Source organism: Chelon labrosus (genome assembly GCF_963514085.1).
Source record: "Chelon labrosus genome assembly, chromosome: 10".
NCBI lineage: Eukaryota > Metazoa > Chordata > Actinopteri > Mugiliformes > Mugilidae > Chelon > Chelon labrosus.
Genome location: NC_140360.1, coordinates 28,644,086 through 28,662,048, shown reverse-complemented (window position 1 = coordinate 28,662,048; position 17,963 = coordinate 28,644,086). Strand labels below are relative to the sequence as shown.

At 40.6% G+C, this 17,963-nt stretch overlaps 1 protein-coding gene across 2 annotated transcripts; it reads left to right on the top strand.

Moving 5' to 3' along the window:
- dennd2c (DENN/MADD domain containing 2C) lies at positions 1–17,711 on the top strand. 2 transcript variants are annotated; one of them, XM_084554220.1, is made up of 19 exons: positions 1–358; positions 3,000–4,101; positions 7,297–7,421; positions 7,924–8,006; positions 8,160–8,303; positions 9,220–9,298; positions 9,523–9,570; positions 10,217–10,401; positions 10,910–11,019; positions 11,543–11,612; positions 12,477–12,554; positions 12,920–13,060; positions 13,473–13,621; positions 14,840–15,017; positions 15,199–15,240; positions 15,746–15,854; positions 16,005–16,247; positions 16,843–16,929; positions 17,019–17,711. In XM_084554220.1, exons 2-19 carry the CDS (start codon positions 3,227–3,229, stop codon positions 17,048–17,050), a joined length of 2,778 nt encoding a protein of 925 aa, XP_084410346.1. In that variant the 5' UTR covers positions 1–358; positions 3,000–3,226; the 3' UTR covers positions 17,051–17,711. The 2 variants fall into 2 exon arrangements, with proteins under 2 accessions (XP_084410346.1, XP_084410345.1); XM_084554219.1 differs by having other exon boundaries at positions 10,214–10,401.
- The last annotated feature ends 252 nt before the right edge of the window (positions 17,712–17,963 follow it).

Genomic DNA, 17,963 nt, shown 5'->3' with positions numbered 1-17,963 from the left:
ACGTTTTAATTGTCCCGACAAGGAGGGCGAGGAGTGCTCACTGCTCAGCTTTAGTTACTTTTTCCTCAGCTCGCTGGACACTTTCTTTATTGTTATGGTTCTGTATATTTGTAAGAGTAAGCGACGCGTTTTTACACCCCATTCTAACGTTTCTTTACTATCCGGTTCCCAGTAACGGTGTGCAGGCTGCTTTTTTCCTTGATCAACGTACATTGAGTTAGTCCGTTAACGTTACTCGAACTGCAGACCTCTCCAGATACAACGATGAAACCCAGTGGATTTTATCTCTCTTTTTCATTTTATCGAAAGGAAAACGGGGAAAGAACATGAGCGTTACCAGTTATGTCAAACTTCTGTGGTAAGTAATAGAAACATGTTGCTGTGAAAGCATCTGCCCATGTGGTATTTTGTTCTTAAATCTATTGCAGAGCTTCTTTAAGTTAACTCTGGCTAAACTGTTATATTTCATCACTTTCATTAATTAACGTTACCCAGTGGCTTCCTGTAAATAGTGGAGCTCATCCGTACTCGTGGTTTCCTCTTAAAGAGATAAGTGTACGCCAGACTCTATTAAAAAAAATAGCAATTTAAGACTTAAATTATTATCAACACCTGCAGTGTCATTTTAATATAAATATAAGTACTAATTCTGTATCTGTAAGTCATTCTGTTAAATTCGGCGTGCATTCAATAAAGTAAAACGCCTTTTCTTCAGCGTTATAGACATTCAAACTTATTGCTCTTCCAACAGGTTAGACAACACGTTTCACCGTTATGAGTCTGTGATTTTTGTTTATATGTGCTTGTTGCGAGAAAAATAAAATGTTGTTTATGTTGTTCTTCATATTTCCTTCTTCATCTTCATCCTCTGCTTTTATTCCAGTTTACATGTACACATTAAACTGTATAACCTGTAATTAAACACTTATTTCAGGGTACAGCTGGAGTATGGAAATTATCTGCAGGGGTTGTAAAATATAGGAAAAACGGCTGAGTTAATGAATAACTGGTTGACTGTGAGGGAGGTCATCTTTGTATCATTGTATCATCAAAATATGGTCAATCTGAAATTTAATGGAGAATCAGGATCCAGTTTCTGCTGAGGGATGTTCACAGTCATCGACAGGCAACTCTAATCGATGGCCCTTGTCACATTAAAGCGGTCTTATCACTCATTTACTGGAGTTGAGCCTGCTGGATGCACAGAAACTGCTCTGGCTGCTGGTGATGGATCAGTCATTTTAACGTACTTAATCTTGGTTAATCCTGACGTGTAACAAACCTGCATTTTTCCTCTATTATAACGTTAACTGTCACTGTTGATGACAAACCACAGCGGTACAATACCTCACCTACAACATGTCCAGTCACGCTGCACATCTCTTCTGAGGGCGTGTTGTGGTAGTTTTGAAGGTGCAATTAGGTTTAATTTAGCTGCCTACTGATGATGGGGTTCTTCAGGTTTGTGTGTCCCCTTCGTCTGGTTTCTGCGTGGATGATTCAGTGAGTTTCACTTAAGTAACAAAGCCAGAGGTCAAAATGAACCTGATTGACATTTGTGAGGCTGTCAACTCAACTGGGCAGAGTGGCATCTGCACAGGTATTTTTTTTAATATGACAGCAGTTTGCTTCTCTGGCAACAACATTTGATTTGGACCGTATGCAATAGAAAAGGGACTCCTGGCAGTTTTTAGTTGTGTTTGCAAAAGTTACCGTAACTATCCAGTGGCTGATATATTTCTGGATTTATTGTATTTCAAAGTTTGATACCATCACAAGGTTTGAATATAGCTGATCTAAACATAGCTCAAATCAGCGGTTGCAACGGGGTGAAAAACTCTCCGCACCATAATTATGGACAGTTTGCTGATCCTTCTTCCTGCAGCTCAGGAAACGCAACTCATGCCTTCCTGCGCACCATACTGCACACAGACAAATAATGCAAGTGGGTCATTTCGGGAGTCGCATTGTCATTGCCGGGTCTGGCAGAGATAGAGCAGCATTCCGGAGCAGACGTATTTCGATTTAGGTCAAACCAAAACAAAGGCGTCACTTGCAAGACTGACTGACCGACTGTCTATAGTTAAATCTATCCCCCCCACCCCCACTCTTGTACAGGTCTCCAGGAATGCAGCTTGTAGTTATTATGATTATGAAGTATGCGGTGGAATTTTACCGTGATCCTCTCAGCCTCTGTCCTAATGTGCAACGTGTCCCAATGGTTTGGTTCCAGCGAGCTGTATAAAGTCACATTAATGTTGAGTCAGGCAATATGAGTCGGGGTGGAGGCGTTGTTTATATGGGATCTGTCAGGGGTCTTTCATAATTCTGAATCGGTTGTAGTAACTTAATTTATAGTTTTAGATCATACATACCAGTGTCCTTGGTTAATCAAACTCTTTTCTTCTCATGTACAGATAAATGGCTCTGAAGCACTGTAGAGCTCCTGTTCCACAAAGTAGATAGGTGTGGTTAAAATGTTTTCTATTATCAACTGACCCGTCATGTATTCCGTGAGATTCTTGTCTTGTCTAGCCTCTAAATGTCTTTGAAATCACTTAAAATTTCCCAGTCAGTTTACCAAGAAGATTAAATTAGATGTGTTGCTGTACTGTATCACTGGCATTTTGTATTTTGCCAGCTACAGGGTTTAGGATGACAGCTACATAGAATTCCCCTGGGGCTAGACGAGAGTGGGAGCAGCTCCAAATACAGACACAGAGCAGCAGAAAACCGTTGTAAACTTGTTCCTGTCACTGTCTTCCTTTATTCTAACTAGGTTTATTTTTGGAAGCCAAAAAGTAGACAGGAGCTTGCCCTTCCTGACCTTCTCTCTGTCTCTGCCGACACCTTGTACACAACTTGGGATGTGTTCCGTTTCAAAAAAGGAGCTGTTCCTTCTTGTGCTCCCTCAGTATCCCTTTGACCCTGCGGTGTGCAGTCTGGGCTTGTTTTTAAGTGCAGTGATGAGTAATTTTACTGTCTTGTCTTTGTTATAGGTTGTTTATGAAGTGAGTGGGAGAAATGAGACTCTACTAGCACAAGAGGACCCATGAAGAGATAAAGGAAGCAAGCGCAAACCTTGCAGCACCCTTCCTTTCGTTGGTCATTTCTGGATTAATTTATACCTGAACCTGTGGATTTTTGTATTCGTCTTTGTGAGGAAGTCCGTGATGCATTCCGTTATGGAAAACTGAGGGTTGGCTGAAACTTGCCCCCTCTCAACATGCTGGCTCTGAGACTGGAGCAGGGCAGGCGGGGGGTTGGTGAGGTTGACCGTTTGCAGAAAGAGGCCACCTCTGCCTGGCAGGGCCGACAGTCTGGGAGGCCACCTTCTCATGAGCATGCCGTCAACATCAGGGAGAAGATCTCCCAGTGGGAAGGTCGCAGTCAACAGGGCAGCAACCAGGACGCCGGAGTGAAAGCACACCCTCCATTCCGAACTCTGTCTGGAGACCTCCTGGGCAACAGATGTTCCAATGAGATTTCAAGAGGAGAACTAGAGGCAAAAGCCAGCCTCTCCAAAGCAAAGAGCTTCGGATTAGATTTTCGGGAATCCCCAGCACTAATTGGGCGTGATGTGGCTGGTAGAAAGTCAGAACCTCTGCAGAAATCTGCCATTGAATTGTCAACCACAACACCAGGAAAATCTTCCGAAGCTGAGGCAAATGCAGCTATCTCTCTAGCCAAACAAACTTTTACTGCCAATGCTGAAAAAATGGGACGCATCTTGGGTGTTGCATTAGTCCCTAAATCTCTACCTCTCTCAACGGATGAGCAAGAAGACAACATGCCTGCTGGAAACTTCTACACTTCAAGGGGTTTCTGGCGGAAGCTTGAGGGAGACAGACTGTTCTGGGAAAAAGGCAGGGAGTCTTCAGGTGAAGCTCATCCCCCTCCCAAACCTCAGCGGACATTCCAGTATCGAGGAGCCAACAACAACAACAACAGCACGGGGCACACGGTGCAATGGGACAGCAGATCACCTCATAACAACCACTCCAACGCGAGGAACAGGAGGGTAGCTCAGCCACCTAACTTCCCACCTCCTCCGTGTCCGGTTGCAAAAACTGAAGGACTTTCAAGGCATAAAAAGAACAGGTGAGTCAATGTTCTAAAATAAAGAAAGTAATAGAAATTATTATTATTATTATTATTTTTTTTTTTTTAGAGGAGTTTTGGGAGGGTGCTGTCTAATTGCCGGCTGGGGTCTTGTGTGTGGTGTCAGTGATATCTGGCAGCATTGTTCTCTATTGTGTATAAGTGTCCCAGTTTCCTTAGCGACCATGGGTGAAGGGTCATCACCAACATTCACGCACACATGCTTTCTCTCATTTACTCAAGGCTAAGCAAAACCTTACAGTGGCCGAGAGAGCTTTGTGCACTGCACCTCAAGCAAATACGTTGACGAATTAACAAATTGTCTTCATTAGTTTGACAGTTTTGTGAGTATTTGCAGCATATTTCTATATTTGCTGGTGTTGTGAGTATTTGTATCACACATTTTGTTTAACTGATGAGGATGTTCTCTTAATTTGCCAGTGTTTTATCTGTCTGCATTAGTTTTCTTCAGCTGCAGTGCTTTGAGCTCTCTTCACCACTGTTATGCTGCTGTTCAGCGTGTCACAGATTATTATTTTAAAGCATGCTAACATTTTATTTGAATGTAAACCAATCTGTGGTTTACTGGTTGTTGTTTCATCCATGTTTCACCATGGCACACCTAGATGAAATAATCTAATGATGTCCTCAAACTAGTTGTGTGTAGCCATTCACTCGGTTGTCATTCATTAGCTACACCAAGCTAAAATAAATGCAGTCGAATCCAGCAGCTGTGTAGTATATACTGCCTTTATGGAGGTTATGATGTCCGGTTTTGATGAAGCATGGCTAAGACTTGACAAGTTTTCAGTCATATTTGCAAAATAAGATTGGACTTCAGTGATAAACCAAACCATTCCAAGAAATGTAACTTCTCAAATTATGGGCAAAATATTCACATTTCACTTGGCTCACATTAAAATATAAAACACGTTTGAGATGTGCAGTTTTATATTAGGAAGTGTTTTTTATTATTAAGAGAAGTGTTCCGTTAATTTGTCCACTCCCATTTACACTCCCATTTACAAAAGTTTTAGAACACCACCATCAAAGTAGCCACCTTTGGCAGATATAACAGCTGAACACACTCGTGGCATTCTTTCTTCAATAGAAATCAAATATTCTTCAGAAAGTTCTTCCCAAGTCTGTTGCAGAAGTTCTCATAAATGTGTGGCACTTGTAGGTTACTTGGCTTTCACTCTTCTGTCCAGTTCATCCCAAACAAGCTCGATGGGGTTCAAGTCTGGAGACTGTGCTGGCCACTCCATGTTTTCAAGCTTACCATCTTGTTCTTTTTTCCTGAGGTAGTTCTGGCATAGCTTGGACTTGTGTTTTGGGTCATTATCTTGCTGTAGGATGGACCTCTGACCAACTAGGCTCATACCAGAGGGTATTGCATGGCGCTGCAGAATGCTGTGGTAGCCGTTTTGGTTCAGGGTGCCTCTCACTCTGTACAAGTCACCGACCCTGGATCCAGCAAAACAGCCCCAGACCATCACACTTCCTCCTCCATGTTTGACAGTTGATGTCACACACTGTGGAACCATCCTCTCGCCTACTCAACGGCGTACAAAGATCCTGCGTGATGAACCGAAGATTTGAAATTTTGTTTCATCGGTCCATAATACCTTCATCCAGTCTTCAGTAGTCCAATGGTGGTGTTTCATGGCCCAGGCGAGCCTCTTTGTCTTATTCTGACATCTTAGCAATGGCTTTCTTGCTGCAACTCGTCCTGTCAAACCTGCAGCTCGCAGTCTTCTCTTCACAGTTGAAACTGAGACTTGCTTACTACGACCACTATTAAGCTGTGCTTGAAGCTGTTGTCCTGTGAGCCGCCTATAATTTCTGTAGCAACACACTACTTTCTGCAGTACAGTACTGTTCACCTGATGCTCATGAGGGTCTGGTACCACAGTGTGTTCCAGCTCTGCTTTTATGCAGACAGAGGGGGTTGTAAGTAACCAAGAAAAGTTGGAACACCTGTAGGAATTAGTAGCACCACCTTTCAAGGCTGATTCAACCTTCATTGCTGCAGAACAGCTTTAAATTGTTAACCCACGTCGTGTTCCCTGAAAGAGGCCTTTTTGTATAATTCTGAAAAGTACATTATTTTTCAGATTTGGGTAACCAAACCTTTTTATTTTTTTAAAACCTCTGGCTGTTCAGTACTTACCTTTGTACCATTTCAAGCTATTCATTAGACTTGCATGACTTGAATTGCAATAAATAACTGGAAAAATTAGGGTATTCTAAAACTTTTGACCGGTAGTGTATATAAATGAGTTGGGAGGAATAATGGAAACATTTGAATTTCTGTAAATATGCTATATTATACTCCATTTATTTAGCTGTTTGTGCCTAATGAACTGGCAGCTGTTTATTAACATGAGGGCTGCTTTCCAATTAAGCTGGGATGGAGTGAGACCTTGTGTCACACTGTATTTCTTAGTAAAAATGATCCTAACTAAACACATGTTTTTGAATAGGCTACTCTATTCTAAGTGGAAACTGCCCAAATAACTCAGGGTATAGTCCAGATTAATACAAGTTGCTCAAAACATTTTTAATATACACTTCCCTGTCAGTGTGACAATATCTTTAAAGTGAATCATCAAGAAGATCCTAAGAATGAAGGGGGAATTCAGTGTTTCCCTGTCTCTTAGCTGAAGTTCCTTCTTTTAAGTCGCTTTATTGTCGTAACTATGTTCTTCAATACTGTAAAGGAGCCTTTTCAAACTAATAATTGTAGCTCATTGTTGTCTTGATGCTTTTAATTGATTATAAATCAATAATTCAGTCTTGCTGTCATGTCTGCACACAGTTTGCATATGTGCACATGGCTTCATTCTTGTTCATTATGAAATACCTTATCATGCCCAGTATTGCATCACACTTAACCTAAATCCTGTAACGGTTTTTGTTTCTTCACTGAACCGTAGCCACTGTTTCCGTGCTCATGTCCTGTATAGAGAAGCCTGAGAAACAACTGAAGCATGTTAAATGAAATAGTTCTCACCTAACACCCTTTGTACCATACTATCCTCACTTTTGTCCTTCCGTGACTGTTTGTATCTCTCTATGTTTTCGCTGTCTTTTGTGGTGAGATATCAGGAGACAATAGAGCTCGTGCTATACTGGCTATCTTTAGGACAGCAACGGCCTTTCTCACTGCCTTCCCTTCCCTCCCTGTCACAGGAAGTCCTTTGAGTATGAGGATGCAGCGCGTCTGACAGTGCAGCGAGGCACGCTGGGAGATGAGGCCAGACGCTCGGGTATTTACCATGCCTACTCTGATGACAACATTTACGAGGATATTGTGTGTAAGTTGAGCTGCCCCTGTCATATATATTGACGCAGACATTATGAAGCTTTTGACTGACTGCTGTTAGCTGATTTTGTTACAAAGACAGGACGTCAGCACTGTTGGGCGCCTGTCATTGGTTGGATGTACAGTTCCAAATACATACAAGGAGTTTTGAGTGATTAGCTCAAAAGGAGATGTTTCCCGTTCCCTTTTTTTTGCAGAATTACAGTTGCTGGGATTAAAAACCTAAAGCAAATAGTGGTGTGATATTAAAATTATTCATTATATGTTGCATTTTCTTTCTTCCACAAACTGAAGATACAGTCCTCAATGCCAGTTTGCGTCCAGCCTGTGCCGTTTGCTGCACGTCGCCCCCTCTCTTTCTCATTAATGAATTCCTGCCTCTCTCCACTGAACTATCCAGTTAAAGAAATGTGGCTATGGTGCTGTTTATTTGTCTAATCTCAGACTTTATTAAGCATCCTGTGTAATCCTCCCATCACTCTGACTTCCTCCAGGTGAAGGGCCCAGCGATAGCCCCTATGAGGATGTCAAGCTGTCTCCCATGTGTCTTCCTATTGCAAGGCCTCACGTCCCAAAGGTAAGGGAAGTATGTCTCCCATTCAGAATAGAAGAGTATTTGTCACTGACCTATCTAACTTCAGATTGTAAGGGAAAAGAAGGAAGTCTTGTAGTCTGATACTGTTTGATTATCTAAAATGAAGAGCTAACTTGACATTTCTCACCATTCCAGTTGCCTCCTAAACCCCAAACATTGCATGGCTACGCTGGCAAAATGGAAAGGAAGGGTTTAACAGCGTCCAAATCCACAACCCTTGCAGATAAACCATCTGCAGCCCGACGCACAAGCATTCCAAAAATACTGAAGTTGCCTCAGGTAAATTAGAGTATTCACAAACCATTGTATTTGGATGATTATGTATGACTGGAAGACATTTTTCTGTTTCCATACCGCCAAATTGGTTTGTAGTCAGTGAATCATGTGTTAAGAAGGAAAGAAAAGAAGTGGGTGGTGACTTGTTGAGCAGGAAGGAGAGGATACTGCAAGAAATAGACAAGAGAAGAGCAACTTGTAAGAATGGTACTTAAGATTTCAGACAGCACATACATGGCAGATTTTAACTTACAATCCATGGCCGCGGAAGGATTGTGGACGGGGAGAGAGTTTGATGACAAGGTAATAAAACAGACTTATTGACATGTATCTGTATGACTAGAAAGGGACTATAGTTTCAAAACAACCCTGCGCTGTGCCTGTGAACAGGTTTGACGGGCCGGTCAGGTTTTTTTTTAATTTTTACATGGTATTTTAACTGGTAGTCGTTGTCAGACTGTATTATCTTCCACTGAATTATGTAAAATACTATCTGAAATTGTTTCAGTAAACAAAACGTTTAATTAACTGGCTATTCTTTAAATTCGTACCATTAAAGTTTTAATCAAATACTCTGCTCAGCAACAGTGCCCTTATGTTAGTAAGGTAACTTTAGTTTCTTTCCATGCACTGTCATACAAGTTTGCTTCCTCAAGATAAGACTGAGCTTCCTATATGTGCTTGTTTCTGTGTTGGTCTCTGTATTAACACAGAGCCGTAGTTAAATCCACTATTAAATATTTAACTGTTGTTTCAGGGCATTAGCAAAAGAAGACAGGCATGTAAAAAAGTGATGAAAATCTTCTATATAACTATGTACTTAGAGGTTGTCATATCATGATTCCCTGTTATCAGGATTCTGTAATGTCTCTTAAATTATGGAGTTGAGAAGTACCTGTGTATATGTTCTACTGTGCAGTATGTCAGCAAGATCGAGACCATCTTTGACGACAAGCGAGGGAGGAAGAGAGTGAAGAGCCAAGGAGTCTCAGTGCGAGGTGAGAGACTGTCGCAGATGCCCAAATGTTACCCACATCAACACTTCAATGAGATTAAGTTGAGCCTCTTGGTGGAAATACCCAGCTTTTTGATGATGCACATAAGGCCAGCTGCAGAAGGCGAAGCCGCTGATTATGAAACAAAGGCTGACTGTCTGCATCTGATTATGGCTTTTTCATTCCTCTGCTTTTGCCTAATCTCTAACTCCTTTAAATCATACCAGTGGAGGAGAACAGCGGGACAGAGAGCGACCCTGAGGACAGCACCAAAGGTAACACCTCAAAGTCAGTCTGTCTAGTGTCACTACAATTTAGAGGTACACATTTTACATATAGATATCTTACTTCACATAAGTGAAGTAAGATATCCTGGTAGTATCTATAAACATTAGTATCAGCATAGAAAAAAGAGAAGATACCAGAAAGGAAATAATTCAAAGTGCTTATTAGCATTAGGGAGGTTGTGTTCTCCAGTGCTTCTCACATATTTCTGTGTATTTAAGTAACACATGACCTCTGTGGGAGAAGAATTCAGCTGTACATGATATATAGGAGAGAAACCAGGACTAGTGCTGAAACAAGTAGTTGACTAAAAATTAAATTGAAAGAATTTTGCATTCAAACAGTTAAATGTCAGTCCAAAACACCCAAGTCTTCAGTTGTCAAACATGTCGACATATGTCGAACACAAGCATCAGGTTAGAAAAATGAACACTGGAAAATGTAATGGTTTCAAAAGAGTTGGCAGTAAAAATTTTCTGAGAAATCTATTGATCACTGCACCTCTAATGTAATCAGATTAGCGCCACAGTTATACACTCCAGTGACATTTAATAAGATTTCTATGGCTCTCTGTCTGCAGGGGAAATGTCCCAGGACAGTGACTACTATGTTGTCTCTTTGTGTGCTGTCTAGCAGGCTCCAGAAGATCAGTTTACAAACAGTCTACACTGAAACGTCGGCCAGGCTACCGCACCCTGGAAAGAGACTTGATCCAGATGCAGCAGCAGCAGCTTTTCCAGATCTTTGTTGTGGTGTCGCTGAGAAAAAGCTCCTCAGGAAACACCTACTCCCCTGAAATTACACAACAGTTCCCCAAAATGGTTAGGAGGAGCTTTTACAGTAACATCACCACACCGCTGGCGATAGACACAACTGTACTTTGATGATACTGCTTTAATTGAATCACCCATTGTGGGACAAATAAAGGTTTTCTTATTCTTATTATTCTTAAAAACTAATGAAATTTTTAACGCACATGACAAGCACTCATTTAGAGGATTTCCTATAAGGGGGAGTTTCCCAGTTGGAGTTAAGTCAAGAGCTGTCACTGAAGGAAGCTGTCAGTTTGTTTTCGATACAGTTTTTTATTCAGACATTTCCTTATTGTCACATTACAATTTAGAAAAGCTTGGCTCTGGTGATTCATTATGCTGTGACTTCACAAACAAAAGCAGATCCATTTGAAGTTAATTCTTAATTTTCTATACTTAATTATGAAAAACAATTCTATTCAGCGATATTATTATGTAGTTGAATTATCACTGATTCTTCTGGGAAGCTATTTGGAGATCTGTCGTTGTACTAAACTATACTCTGTCTGTATTTTAGTTTGACAAGTCATCCCGGCTCTCCAAAGAAGCTGAGGATCAGCTGAATGTGATTCCCAAATTCTGTTTCCCTGATTCTCAGGACTGGAAGCCATCTGCACACATGCCAAGGTTAGTTTATATGGCCGTGGTAATATTTTAACCCCATACTAGAACTCCATACTAGACTAGCTTCCCTCTTAATAAATGTGTAATGTTGGACACATTTCATTGTTTTCTATTTATATCCCCAGCTGTCAGCTGTAACCCATAAATTGCTGCTGTAGCAACTCAAATTCCCCACGGGGATAATTACATTTTCATCTGATCTAATTAAATCTGTGAATACTAAGGGGCATTGGGCATTCTTTTCATTTTTACTGTGCATGGTTCACTAATGTAATGTGGGTAATGATCTCAACTTACACTGCTTTGTTGTATTTAAAACATTAATATGTATGTCAGTGCAAATTCCAGCCCATTTACCTACTTTTTGTACACTCTCTATTTATTTATTTTCAGAGATAACAGTCCTGTGTTTAGCATGCCTTTACCCCAAAAGCTTAACACAAGGAAGGGCGCTTGTAGTTTGGTGATGGTTGCCTTCTGTAGTCTTTAACAGCATCTGCTTGTTTTTAATGTGATATATTTACAGTGAGACCTTTTCGTTTGTCCTGACTGGAGAAGACGGCAGCCGCTGGTTTTGTTACTGCCGTAAGATCCTGGTGAGTATGGATGTGGTTGTGTCTGAATCATTGACTTGAGGGTTTATGTGTTTATATGTGTGTGTGGGTGTGTGCACGCGCGCGCGTGTGTGTGTGAGATGACATGGCAGACCGCCATACGCTTACTCAACATCTCTGTGGAGATGTGAATCAGACTATAAACCACTTCTGAATCAATGACAGAGAGCAAAAAGAATTTCATCATTTTCTCCATTTTTCCCTCCTAAACACAATACAAAGCATTGCTTAGGTTAAATTGTGACAAATCGCCTGTTTTTTTGTGAAAGTAGTGTGGCTGTCTTTTTAAGCACAATTTTTATTCTAGATCTATAGTATCTTTTATTGGGTTTATAGTTTAGATAGATTTAGGCCAAATCTAGCATGGAGGGTTTTATATGTATTTTTGTCTGTAAGGGCTTTTTTGATTGAAGAGTCTACAACTTTTAAAACATTGTTTCAAATCATATGTAACCTATCTGTTCTGAAAGCAGTGAAAGGTGTTTACTATAATTACCTTTCCTTTGTTTGTCTGTTTGTCTTGTTAAACTGCTGTGTTTTGTTGTTTATGGTTTAGACAGAGGCCAAATCTAACATGGAGTTTTATCTTTTGTTTTCTTGGTGGATAAGCTTAGTGCTGCTGTCATAAAAACAGAAGGAGTTTAGAGTTTGGACTCTTTTTCCACTCCACAGTGCTGTGTCACTGAAGATACTAACACACTTAAAATGGAGAACAGGCTTTTGATATCATAGCCCTAATTGTACTTTTTTTGATTGGTAATCTAGTGGATGTGTTTTATGATGTGTTTTTATTGCACATATGTTTGTTATTCTCCTCTTAATGACATGTGAAACTGTGTCTTCTAGCCCAGTGGAAAGGGGAAGAGACTACCTGAGGTGCACTGTATTGTCAGTAAGCTGGGCTGTTTCAACCTGTTTGCAAAGGTGCAGTAACCGTACATTACATCTGTTTCCTTGTTTCTGCTGATAGAAATCTTTATAGGGAGATGAAAGGAGCTCAGTTGACTAAAGTTCATTGCTAATCCTCTTGAGGAGTGTGAACGCTGCAGCCTTGATTAGGCTTGAATGAGGCTGCACGACAAGATAATCCTGAGCAATCACTGGGTGTGTTTTTCAAAAACTAAATGCATCGCACCCATTCTCCAGTTGGCCGAGGGAAATTTACAGTGAACATGTGTGAATAATAGGGTCAGAGGGAAAACTCCATTTCTTCTGTCTTATTGTCAAGGCTTTAATCACCACTAGCTCCTTCAGGAGTCACGATGTTTCATCTGGCTCTGTTTGTCCAGATTCTGGAAGAGGTGGAGAGACGCAGAGAAATTTCCCCACCACTGGTTTACCCTTTTATGCGTACTGTCATGGAGGCCCCTTTTCCAGCCCCCGGACGCACAGTCACCGTCAAGAGCTTCCTCCCTGGCTCTGGGAATGAGGTAACGCTGAAACCAAAAGAGGAAATGTTAATTAGTAGTTTTGTTCCTCCTAAACACTCCCATCTGCACACTCAGAATGACTCAGAATTGGAGGGTATATGTGGAAACAATAGGTCTGGCCATTTCAGCTTTGATGGGTTCATGTTAGGACAGTTATGTGTGTTATAACAGTAAATGCACGCAGTTTAGTTATTAACATTTATAGGCTCACTAATTGAGGCCATGATCCTTCCCATAACAACTCAGGAAAAGCTCCCAAACTAACTTGTTGCTCAGGTTCAGCAGAATTTCTCAAGAAAATAATTAAAATTTCTATTTCTGCTGATCATTGTCTTTAACACCATGAACGTTGCATGCACCCTTCAACCATACTTAGCCCGACTTCATGTCTTCTGTCATGTTACACTGACAGGTTCTGACTTTGTGTCGACCGGTGGACTCCAGGCTGGAGCACGTGGACTTTGACAGTCTTCTGCAGTGTCTCAGTGTCGGTAAACTCCTGCAAGTGTTCGCCTCGCTTCTGCTTGAGAGGAGAGTCATCTTCATTGCTGATAAACTCAGGTACTGAGGTGGTAAAACATAAATTGCAAGTATCTGAAAATAAAAGCAATATGAAGACTGTAAATTGTAATGTAAACAAGTTAGACTCCTCCTTGATGTATGCCAGGTTAGGTTAATACTTTATTATATCCCAATCACTGTCTCATTTATCTGTGTGTACTTTAACCTCCGTGTGCTGGTTGTCTACATTATTAGCGGTATCACAGTCCCAGTGGCACGCTTAGTGCCTCTGCCCAAGATAAAGATCCTTTTGTCCAGCACATACAGGATATCACACACATTTTGAACTGTAAAGTAAATGGAAATGAAATGTAATTAAATAAATAAAAAACACAAGCACAAAAATTGACCATATTACTGTGAGAACCTACTTTAGGTCTCCTTGAACTAACGTGCCATTAGTTATTGTAAAAAATATATGTATCTTTTCCAGTTTTGAATATCATTTGCACATCAGTTTATACAACACTACAACCTGACCATTTGGTGTTTAACACTTGGCCATGTTACGGGGTAAAGCTGACCCTCTAAAATAGCTAATACTGGATGACATGTGTGACCTGTTTGACTGCCTGGGCCTGAATACATGCAAGTGTACCGAGACCTATATAATTTCCAAGGTGCTACGGAAAAATAAAGTGACCAGCATCTAGAATTAAGGGGTTCAGGTGTAGTTGGCAGCGTAGCAAAGACCTAAAATGGCTCAAAAAAGTAATTAGAAACACAATTAACTAGCAGTCAGCAGCAAGGATTTTGTGGAGGAAAAAATAGCTGTATATAAAGTTGTCTTTTTGCTATCAACAGCAGCTGAGAAAAATGAATGACTAGTCACTTTTTAAATGCAGAAGATAATGGACAGGATGAGAAAGCTTTGTACAAAGTGCTGAGGTCGGCAGACTCTTAAAGAGTGGGACATTTTAGTTCTTAACATTGACCTGTCAGTAGGAAATGGAGGAAGTATTCTCAGCATGTAGACAACTGACCATAAAGGGACTAGAAGTATCGGTACAAATAAATACTACACTACGTGTTAGTGCAGATCAGTCACATTCTGGGAGAACTCTTTCATATAAAAGCTTTTGCTGGTGTTTGCTGTGGTGGAAAAAGAACAACAAATGTGAGTCAGAAGGCAGTTCCCTTCTGTCTTCAGGGAACTGTGATTGATACCTTTGAGTTATATGATCTATTTGTGAACTGCCTGTGTTCTCTCCTATGCAGTGTGTTGTCTCGATGTGGCCACGCAGTGCTGGCGCTGCTGTACCCATTCACTTGGCAGCACACTTTTGTGCCCGTGTTACCAGCCAGCATGCTGGACATCAGCTGTTCGCCCACCCCGTTCCTCATCGGGGTGCTGGCACCGTGCCTGCCACAGCTGCTGGACCTTCCCATTGAGGAGGTCTGTAAAATGCTTTAAAATCACTGTCTAATTTGCAATTGAATAATTGATCTGTGTAGTGGTTCAGTGCCAGACTTTGGTTGTATAAAGAGGCTTCCACTGAGCAAGTAGCTCACCTTGTTGTAGCTCTTGTTGCAAAACAGTTTATAACTGTCATTCCTTACTCTTGCTGTCTCCTCAGGTGCTCATAGTGGATCTGTGTGCAGACAAGTTTGTCATTCAGGTGTGTACACATAGCAGTGTATAATGGGAATGGTAGGTGTGGTAGTTCCAGTGGGAATAATGACTCTGCCTACCCTTGTCCTTTGTTGGCATGAAGAGCATTTGGAGGGTGACAAAGAAATTGATACTACTCACACAAACACTGCAGTGATGAAGCTGTGTAGGGTGTTATTCCAGAGCAGAGTCCTCTTATGAGTGTGTAAACCGGATGGTTGATCCAGAGTTGCAGGTTTTTCACTTAGCTATGTTTCCATGGGTACAGTTGTTCTTCTAATAATCTGAACAATAGCCCAATCAGAATAAAAAATAAAAATAAATAAACATACATTAGAACATTGTGAAATATAATGTGAACGATACATGAAACATCCTGCCAGAATTACATAATGTACAGCATTTAACTTCAGTCCAGTGGTTACCCAGCTATTTCCACAGAGTCCTGTAGATGTGTGTTTGTAAATGGTGTCATGTGACTGCTGTTGACCTTTTCTGTGATGTTGTGGCAGCTGGGTGATGAAGACTGCATCCTGCCCAGTAAACTGCAGGCAGCACTTCAGCAGATCCTTGAGGAGAGAGAAGATATCCTGAGACAAGACACCGGAGGCACATGTGGAGGTCAGTACCACAGACATTACAGGTCGCAGGTCCTGTTTTTCATCAAGGCAGCGTCTGTTTTTTCTTTAGTTCAGTCCACTAAATCTGTGATCTATCTGCTCATATTTTCTGTATGAACCTTTTCGTCTTCATCCAAATGTTCCCATCCAGGCCAGCAGGCTGAGCTGAGCTCCTTGGTGTCAGAAGGCTTTGTGCGGTTCTTTGTGGAGATTGTAGGCCACTATCCTCGCCACATGGTCGAGTCCTCCAACGGAAGCAAGGAACTTCAGCGTGACACCTTTCGCAAATCTCACCCTTCCCGTGGAGTCCGCCAGTTCCTGCAGCTCTTCATGGACACGCAGATGTTTGCCGGCTTCATTCAGGACAAAGAACTGAGCAAAGGAGGAGGAAGAGGTCATTATGAACCTTTAATTATATCATCCACTTGGGGCTGTTCGATTGGAATTACTTTTATGGTTAAATCAGTGGGAAAAACATTAATTAGTATTGTCTTTCAAGCTAATACTTACTTTTAACTGTTAATGTTGTCTTTAAAAACTGTGCCAACAAATGCTATGTATACAGACAACAAAAATAAGAATTCACCCATTTTTCTTTTTATTTAGTTTGTGTTGTACAACTTGTTTTGTCACCAATACACCCTGGAATTTCAAGGAATATACTCAACGTTTTAAATATCATCCAAACAAGATGTGCATAAAAGTTGAAAGTTGTCAGATGTTTCCACATAATAATCTGTTAAATCCAGAAATGCTAGTAGTGTTTAATTTGATCATACTAAACCAGACATTTCTCAGACATATGACCAGAGTTAAATAAGTCAGTGCAGGTATTAAAAGAATTCTGCCTGCATGCAGACAGCAGCACTAAAAAAACCTGTGTAGCGTATTAAGACACTTAAGACACAAAGTTGAAACCTTTTCAAGCCAACTATTTGCTGCTGCACATATCCCGTGTCGATGGCTCAGAGTTTTCCCTTTTCTCTCAGGTCTCTTTGAAGTAAGAGTGGCCGAGTATCTGGATTCAAGTCCTGAACCTGAGCCAAGTGGCGTGAACAAATTTCTTAAAGGACTGGGTAAGTAGTGCTCTGGCACATCTTCACTGTGAAAGGTTCATTTTCAACTATTAACTGTTTTTTTATTATTATTATTCTGCTTCATTTAGGAAACAAGATGAAGCTCCTGCAAATGAAATGAAAAAAAGAGCTCAATTTAAGCTTGTAAATGAAAGACTTTGTTGCTGCTGAATTAGCCTAGAGAAATGAATGTGGAGTAAAGCGTCTGGATGTGAGTAGGAAGAGTTTTAATATGTTATAGGCCTGCATGTCTGAAAGCAGTGCACTTCTCATCGGATGAAAACTGGAAACACTTTTTATGAAGCCATGCGTATCTACCGTTGTGTCTCTGTGAAAACTATAAAATGTCATTGTAAATGGAAACTTGTTTACTTTTCTTACATTTGGATCAGGATATTTAACTCTAAGGCTACATTTCAGTCTTGTAAGTACTCAACAGATTATGTGCATGGGTTGTTTGATTGATAATTTTAATGTAAATATCATCCTTGTTCCATTCCTTTCAGCACAAGCTGTACATTCTTTGAATAGTTTCTGTTTGCATTTCAGGTTTAATTGAGGTTTATTAACTCTGATCAGGACCTTTTAAAGAGTGAACCTCAACCAAATCAGTCTGTTTTGATACTTTCTATCTTTGTCTTTCTCCCTGTTAACTGGAGTCGTACATATTTTTTTACATTTTGCACATGTTCAGAACCAATGTACAGTATTTGGAATATTTTTGTATGAAAGCATGAAGTGTCCTACATACTTTTTAAATAAATAAGTTCCCAAGGACTGTATGTAATGTTTGGCTGTGCTGTTGATTGTGCACATCACCCACTAACACTGCATAATCCAACACTTACCAACTGTATGCAAGGCCATCGTTAAATGACACCACTTTAAACGGATGAGTAAAACAGTGAGATTATATATTATAACACAGTGTGCATATATTGTAAGTTGTTAAAAGCGATCTCGGGCAAAAAAATTTTAAATCTATCTATCTATCTATCTATCTATACTGAGGCACACCTTTATGGAAATGGAAA